The sequence below is a fragment of the Trachemys scripta genome, chromosome 24 (genome assembly GCF_013100865.1).
Source record: "Trachemys scripta elegans isolate TJP31775 chromosome 24, CAS_Tse_1.0, whole genome shotgun sequence".
Classification (NCBI taxonomy): Eukaryota; Metazoa; Chordata; order Testudines; family Emydidae; genus Trachemys; species Trachemys scripta.
Window position 1 is genome coordinate 12,088,474 of NC_048321.1, and position 8,370 is coordinate 12,096,843.

The 8,370-nt window shown below is 60.3% G+C and overlaps 1 protein-coding gene across 1 annotated transcript; it reads right to left on the reverse strand.

The window, feature by feature from the left end:
- Window positions 1-6,645: 6,645 nt before the first annotated feature.
- Window positions 6,646-8,155, reverse strand: LOC117869654 (sulfotransferase 2B1-like). Its single transcript, XM_034756660.1, has 2 exons — window positions 7,936-8,155; window positions 6,646-7,176 (listed from the first exon to the last, which is right to left on the reverse strand). Exons 1-2 carry the CDS (start codon window positions 8,138-8,140, stop codon window positions 7,067-7,069), a joined length of 315 nt encoding a protein of 104 aa, XP_034612551.1. The 5' UTR covers window positions 8,141-8,155; the 3' UTR covers window positions 6,646-7,066.
- Window positions 8,156-8,370: the final 215 nt, after the last annotated feature.

An 8,370-nucleotide genomic window follows, 5' to 3' on the forward strand; every position in this document is an offset into this window, starting at 1 on the left:
GCCAGGCCGGCCAAAGCTCTGCCCCAGCACTGCACCGCACCAGGCCGCCCAAACCCCCTGAGCTCCACGCTGTGCCGGGCCGGCCAAACCCCCGCCCAAAACCACCGAGCGCCTCGCTGGGCCGGGCCGCCCAAACCCCCGCCCCCTCCCCCGTTGCGCCACGCCGGGCCGCCCAAACCCCTACCCCTCCGAGGCCACGCCGGGCCTCCCAAAACCCCCGAGCGCCAGGCCGGGCCAGGCCGGGCCGGGCCGCCCAAACCCCAGAGTGCTGCGCTGGGCCAGGCCGCTGAAGCCCTCGCCCCCCAGCGCTGCGCCGCCGAAACACCCCCTACGCTGCCCGACCGAAACAAAACAAAAAACAAACAAAAAAAACCTCGAGTGCCGCCCCACCGAACAAAAAAACAAAAGCACCGCGAGCGCCCCCCGCCACCCCAACATTGGCCGCCCCTTGTAAGGTGCCGCCCCAAGCACGTGCTTGGTCACTGGTGCCTGGAGCCGGCCCTGGCACCAGCGCAGCAAGCTGTTGCTTGGGACGGCCAATGGGAAGGGGCAGCACGTCTGGGTCTTCGGCGGCAATTCGGCGGCGGGTCCCTCAGTCCCTCTGGGATGGAAGGACCGGCCGCTGAATTATGAAGCGGCGCAGTAGAGCAGCCGCCGAAGTGCCGCCGATCACGGCTTTTTTTTTTTTTTCCCCTCTTCGCCGCTTGGGGTGGCAAAAAAGCTGGAGCCGGCCCTGACTGAGGAGCTGCCTTTACACATTTTTTTTCGCTATCTTTACGACTGCCTTTTCTTTCCAGCCCAAACCATGAGAAACTTCCCTTATCCACATATTGTCTGTTTCCCACCCCTGTGGGGCCCCACCTGTCTCCCCGGAGCTGAGCCGCCTGGGACTGGTGCAGAAGCCTGGCCTGTCTCAGTCAGGTGGGGAGAGGGAATGGGGACGGGGGAGGGCAGGGAGCTTAGCTGGGCCACTCCAGGGGAAGTGCATTGTGAGGAAGCCTGGCTGGGGCGGGCCCTGCCCTGGCTGATCACACCACTCCCGAGCGACCGGAGCGATTCCCGGCCCTGGGACCAGCCCTGGCTCCGCTGCCGACTCAGCCCTGGCAGACAGTCACCTGCCAGCAGGGCCGGTGAGTGCGGCCGGGAGGCAGGGGGTGGGGAGTGGGTCTCTGGGGAGTCTGGGGGGTGCTGGGGCGGGGAAGATCTATGTGTGTTGGGGCACTAGGGAGGGGGATCTTTGGGGGGGTGCTGGGCAGTTGTGGTGGGGCTGTGGGCAGGGGAGTGCTGGGCAGGGGTGGTGTTATGCAGGGCGCTGTGTATTTGTGAGGAGGGGGATGGGGGGGCGCTGGGCATAGTGGGTCCGGGGGGGCTCTGGCCATAGGGAGTCACAGGGGGGTTGGGTGGGGGGGCTGTGGCATGGCATGCCCCCCCCCCCCAAGGGGAAGGGACATGCTGGCAGCACAGGGCCAGGCAGGCCACTATGTGTCTGGCAACTGCCGGTTTGTAAATAGTGCCCTACATTGGGCTGGGTGGAGCGGGGCTGCCCCTGCCATGCCATGCCCCATTGCCCCGCGCTGGTCCCTCGCTCTGGGGACTGACCTCCCCACACCATGCCCCATTGCCCCCATGGGGGCCCACAAATATATTTGGTGCCGGGCCCACAAAAGGTTAATCCGGCCCTGCTCATTGACACCAGCCCCCCACGCCCGATGGGCTCCAGACCCAGTGGTGGGCCTGGGCTCCACTCACCCAGCAGCAGCAGCAGGAAAGCGAGGGGGGTTTTCATCTCGGCCAGTCGCTTCGATTGGGAGCCGCTGGGTTGGGCTGTGCGAGTGACACAGCAGCTGGACTGCAGGGGCCAGGAGAGGGTGTTAGGGTGGGAATAACAATATCTATCTATCTATCTATCTATCTATCTATCTATCTATCTATCTATCTATCCCCAGACACCTCCTCTATCTATCTATCTATCTATCTATCTATCTATCTATCTATCCCCATATACACATGCTCTCTTGCTAGCCCCATATACTCTATCTATCCTTCCATCCATCCATCCCTGCTCTTGGCAGTAGATCAAACTCCTGTGCGGAGCGAGGAACAGAAGCCAGGTGCTGGCACTTTTAAGCTGCAGGGACTGTGCGAGTCATTCCGGGATGCTAACGCACCAGAGAAAATCCGCGGGTCTCCTTGCACCCAGGAGCCAGGGCAGAGACAGACCTGCAGGGGTGTCCCCGTTAAGCAGGGCTCCCGGGCACACTAAGCACCAGCGCTCATCGTGTGTCATTGGGCTGAGCCTGGCCCCCCTGGCAAGGGGAGAACGTCTCAGTGAAATGAGCTGTGTGGAGAGATGTGGAGTGTGTGTATGTCCCTGTGTTGCCCCTGCTCTCAGACCCTTCCTCACTCACCACCCAGGCCCCGTTGCTCCAGCGTTGCTGACTTGCCTGCACTGAGCACCTGGCGGAGCTCTGGTGTCTTTATCCCCTGGCGAGGGGGGGGGGGAGTTGGGCTGGCAAACACAACCTGCCCCCACACAGGGTGTTGGGGTCTGGCTGGAGGTCCAGGGCATTGGGGCCATACTGTCCCCAACCCAGGGATGGAGCCGTGGGCTGTTTATCTGTGGCTTAAAGCATGGATTTGATAGGCAGGAGGTGGCTCATTAGGGGAATCGCTTCCTTAATGAGATAGCATGAGGGGGGTTGGGTGGGGGAGCAAAAGCCTCAGTGACGTCAGGGTCTGCTTGTGCAGAGGCACAGGCAAACTCACAGCCATGGGGCCAGGGTAATGGGCCCTTCCCAGCCAGGGGAAAACCCAGCGCCATGAGGCCAGGGGGATGGGCCTGTCCCAGCCAGGGTGCGGCAGGCTGGCAGTCAGGGCCTGGTGGTGACGTGGGGCAGGAAGGGCTTGGAGTCAGTGCTGCTCCTCTTTCCCGCTCCGGTCAGTGTTTGCCGAAGCAGCTCCCCATTCAACTGAACATCCCTGCCCAGGGCCCCTGTCCGTGTCCAGGTGTGGGGCCAAGGGCAAGACTTCTGTGCTTTGGGGCATCGTGCCCACTCCTGCCTGCAACTTAATCCTGTGCACCCAAGGGCAGTCACCTGCATCCCTCCACATGCTCCCCAGACACACCCAGGCCCCCCTCCTAGTCCCAGGATCTACTGCCCTGAGTGGGGCCTGTGACACAGTTGGGGATTTTGTCATGTTTTACATTAATATTGTATGTCTCAGTTTCCCTGTGTTGCCTGTTTAACAAGGTGGTGGGAGAGGGTTTATGGTTGCAGAGGACCAGGTGTGACCTCGCCTAGCAGCCGGGACCCCCGGACAACAGCCTGGAGATGGGGTACCCTAGTGACTAGGTCACCAGCTTGGCAGTCAGCCAGTTCTGGACAGTGGGAGGACAATGGGCTGCGGAGAGAGGACCCCGGTGACCTGACCAGCCGGTTCCAGCCAGAGGGGAACAAAGGACAGGAGAGAGAGGGACCCAGTGACCAGTTTACCTGGGACGGAGGACAAAGAACAGGGGAGGAGCTGTTGGGGGAGGGGATATCGGATGCCCAGCTGGAAGGAGGGGGCGCTGGGCTGGAGAGGGGAAGCAGGCAGAGCCCCCCTGGATGAAGAGGAGACTGGGATGTGCTGTGCTGAGGGAGGCCAGGCCTGAGGCCCTGAGAGTTTCCTGTGCTGTGCTCAGATGCTCAATAAACCCTCCTGGTTTACACTGGCTGAGTGTCACTCCGGTCTAGAGAGCAGGGTGGCATTATTCCCTTTGGGGAGTGGAGGCCCCAGGAGTCCACAGAGAGTGGACTCCCTGAGGGGGCCCACGGTGAGAGACAGATGTGCTAAGGCTCAGAGAGGTGCGGTTCCAGGAGTCGGAGGGGCTTAACCCCCGAGAGAGAGTGGACCCCCGAGAAGGGCTGTCGCACTGAAGGAGGTTCCTCCCAGGGACTGTACAGAGCCAAGAGTGGGCACGACCTGGGAGTCCGTGACAGGGCCCCAGCCACCATGAGCCCAGGGGGTTGGGGAACAGCACTGGGGAAGGGGAAGGAAGGCAGCTCAGCAGGACTGGATAGGGGCAGCAGGGCCCCCCCCCCAGTGATTTGGGCCTGGCCACATCAGGCCCCTGCATGCAGTGAATTGGAGGGTCTCAGCCAGGCTCCTAGGGGTCCTCAGGATACTTTGGTTCCATTCCCAGCCCTGCCCCAGCTCCTGGAGGGGTCAGTCTCCCTCGGCCCTGGGCTAGTGACACAGGGATCAGCTCTTCTCGTTAGGTCTGGCTCGAGCACCAGGGATTAGCCACGGCTTCCACATGCCCATGAGACAGGGAAGCCACCCCCCATCCGGCAGCCACGGCACCTGGCTCAGCAAACAGCCCCTGGGAGGTGGATTGGAGCTGGGTGCCTGTCAGCTGTAGGGGGCACAGCCCTGGAGCCGGCTGCTGGCTCTGTGGGGAGCCAGCCTCATTTACATACATTAGAATAGTGCTGACCCCTCTTCTGAGGCCTGTTATTGCCCAACCAGCTCCTTATCTGGCCCCATCGCCCTGGGCATCTCTCCGGTGAGGCAGGGCATCACAGCCATCCTCAGGGGGAAACTGAGGCACAAGGGGGCAAGCTAAGTGCTTTGTCCAAGGTCACACAGGCAGTTTGTCCCAGAGCTGGGAATTGAACTGTAGAGCCCCACAGCCCAGGGTAGCACCCTCACCACTGGGCCAGCCTGCCCCTCTGATTTGGCTGCATAAATGGGATTAGCAGAGGGTTATTGCCACGCTGGGGAGAAGCAGGGGATGGGGCAGAGCTCTGTAGGGGGTGATTTCTGCGCCCTATGAGGGGTCCCCATAATGGGTTTGGAGGGAAGTGTTGTATAGTGGATAGAACACTGCTTTGGGACTTTNGGCAGATATTAGCTCCCCAGAGGCAACAGCAAGGAAAGTAACCAAGGCCCAGGCAGGTGTCAAACAACCCATGAACAGCCATTGTCCAGCAAGGGAGCTACAATGCAATGACTCACCTCCAAGAGGCCACACACGGGGGGATTGCTCAGCCTTGCCTGGAGACTCAGCAATGCCCCAGACATGCCTGGACTCGTGTTCCCCAAGCACATGGGATTGAGGTTATAAAACAGAACATGGGGGCCCCATGCTGGGCCTTTCTCCTGCCCCCACCTATGCTGCAATCAACCAAGACACTCAGAAGAAGACTGAAGACTCCAACAGAGGAGACTGGCCCAGATTTAAGGAACAAACCTGTATATTAAGGACTGCAATATCCAGTGGGGTGAGAAAACTGCTTAATCTAGACATTGCCCAGTCTAATAGAGTTGAGAGTTTAGACTGCGTGCTTAGAGACTCAGAGAACTGGAAGGGACCTTGAGAGGCCGTCTAGTCCAGTCCCCTGCACTTATATTTTATTTTATTTTGGTAACTAACTCTGACTTTTTGCACTTACTATCACTTACTAGCTCTCTTTTGTAGTCAATACATTTCTTTACCTGTGTATCTTTGCCAGTGAGTTGGTATGAAGTGTGTGGAAAATCTGCTCAGGCTTGCAAAGACTGGTGTATAGCCACTTTCCATTGATGAACTGGTGACCCAATGAATAAATCTGCATTATTTGTCTTGAGCAGTGCAAGGCGGTTTATTCCTGAGGTGCAAGGCTAGGAGCTGGCGGGATTTGGCTGGTGCCGTTCTCTGTGTGATTCATGAGTGACTCTGGGACCATTCATGCAATCTAGCTGGGTGTGGGGTCTCCACATGTGGTTGTGCTGAGTGATCACAGCACCTGGAGGGGTTTGCTGCTTGTCCTCGCAAGGCATAGTGAGAGACAGCCCAGGCTGGAGAGAGTTCAGGGGGTACAGTGGTCCCATGGTCCCAGGCTGCACCCCGGGGATCCCATCACAGGCTCCTGGGCCGAGAGTGGAGTCCTAGGCACTCCTGTAATACACCTAATAAATAGTACTAATAATGTACAGCGCCTGTGTTTGGGAGGGGAGTCCATGGCCCAGGAGAGCCCTGTGTTCCTGCCAACACCTCACGCTGTTGGGATGGCCCATGGACTCACCCTCTGCATCATGGACTCCAGGGTGTGGGGAGCACCCCCACCCTCATGGGCCCCCACACACTAGAGCCCAGATACCTCCAGCGGATCACCCTCTTGGCCCAGTCTTGCCTTCAGGGCCGGCTCCAGGCACCAGCGGAGGAAGCACGTGCCTGGGGCGGCACATGCTAAGGGGCGGCATTCCGTCTAGTCTTGGGGCAGCACAGGCCGGGCATTTTTTTCTTTTTGCTTCGGCAGTTCGGGCGGTAATCTGAGCGGCTTTTTTTTCTTTTTGCTTGGGGCGGCAAAAATGGTAGAGCCGGCCCTGCTTGCCTTGCCTTCCTTACGGGCGGAGTTGGGTGGGGCTGATGCCTTCTGGGCTGACAGCATCCTGGCCCCCGGGGGTATTGCTGGGATCTACCTGGGAACTGGGTCACCAGCAATCACAACCTTTGGAATGGGGGTGGGGGGCATGGGGAGTGGGGGATAGAGAGACAGAGAGAGAGAATGTGTGTGCGTGCATGCGTGTGTGCGTGTGTTCCTGCTGCTCCCTGCTGGATGGGATCATGTTCTGTTCATGGCAAACCCAAAGAAGTTGAATTAAAAAACCAAATCCTCCTGCTGGAAGGTTGCCACATCACCTGATTTTATTTCTTAGAATCCAGAGCCCTGAAGCACAGGAACCCAAACTCGAGAGAGACAGAGCAGGCTGCTCCCCGCGCAGAGGCCCATCTCCCGCGCCGTGCTCTGGGCTGGCTCTGTGCAGAATTTCACATTTCCCTGCAGAGCCCCTGCCTGCAAGCAGGACCAGGAACACCCTACAATGGACAGATTTTAAATACACCTCAGCTGAGCCCTGCCCTGTGTGTGCACGCGCTCACTGACCTCGCCTGGACACATGCCCAGCCCAGCGCTGCCTATTGCTGGTACTCTAGAGACGCTGCCCCAGGGGGCATCTCCCAGGGCACAGGAAGATCAGTAGCACGTGGGTGGCACAGGGCCGGTGTATTGCAGGTGCAGATGTGGCGGGCGCGGGGCTGTCAGTCCCAGGGGAAGGTCATGCCCAGACCCTGCATCCGCTCCCGGTAAACGGTGTCAAATCGTTGGCTCTGTGCCTCCGAGAGATGGTTCCTCCAGTCGCCGCAGATCCCTGCAAACCACAGGGAACATGGACTCAGTAGCGTAGCTAGGGGGGTGCAGGGGAAGAGGCTGCTCCCCCCTGAGCACATTTTGCAAAAGCTGAGCCTTTCCACGCAGCCAGCGCTGGGCTCCGGACTCGAAATCCGGAGCCGGGTTTTGCATGTGGCCGCCGGTTAGCTTTGGGCTCGGCACCGCCCTCCTCCATCCCCAGCCCGGCTCGCTCACTCCGGGGCTGCAGGCAGCTGCCTGGCTCTCAGGGGATGAGGAGGAGGAAGCTCCCTAAGCCGGGGTGGGCTCTGCCGGGAGGGGAAGGGGTGGCAGTGGGGAGGGGGCTGAGGTCAGACTGGGGCCGGTTAGAGGTGAGGCCGGGGCAGGGGTGCTGTCTGGTCTAGGGTGCCCCTCACTCCCAACTCACAGCCCCTGCTCCCCAGCCCTGCCTCCACAAGCTATGCCCATGCCCCTCACTCCTGACTTAAAGCCCCCTGCTCTCCTGGCCCTGCCTCATGCCGCTCTGCTGGTGCACCTCAGTCCCAACTCGCAGCCCCCGGCTAGCCCAGGCAGGGCTGGCTTTAGGCCGATTCCCCGGAATCGGGCCCCGCGCATAAGAGGACCCCACGCCCAGCCAGAGCGCGGCAAGCCTGTGGCCCCACTCCCCAGGCCGGGGCGTGGCAATGCAAAGTGCTGTCAGAGCGCTGCCCGCTGAGTATAAGCCCCACGAATCGGGCCCTGCACTTGCGAAAGCCGGCCCTGAGCCCAGGCCTGGACTCACCTTTCCTCAGGAACTCCCCGTTCTGGTGGTCCATGTACTCGTCACTCAGCTGCGAGTAGTTGGACATTTTGTTCCCCTTCATGCTCTGGAACGAGGCGTTCTCCACCACCGCGGCCACTTGCTCTTCACTCAGCTCCTTCCCCAGGAAGTGGCAGATTCTCCGCACGCTGCCCCGCAGATCCTGGGGGAAGACACCCACTGCCATGAAGAGGGTGATTCTAGGGTGACAATTTTATGTCCACATGTGCCTCAGTTCCCTCCCCCCGCAGGGTCCTGCTCCCCACTGGGTGCTGAGGAAGAGACCCCTTCAAGGGCAGAGGGCTTTGGCTGTGAGCCACGTTGGCCACCTGAGGTCAGACCCTGTTCCAGGCCAGGGGCAGAGGAATGCAAAGGCCAGGAGGAGCCAACACCCGGGACATGGACGCCGAGGCCTGG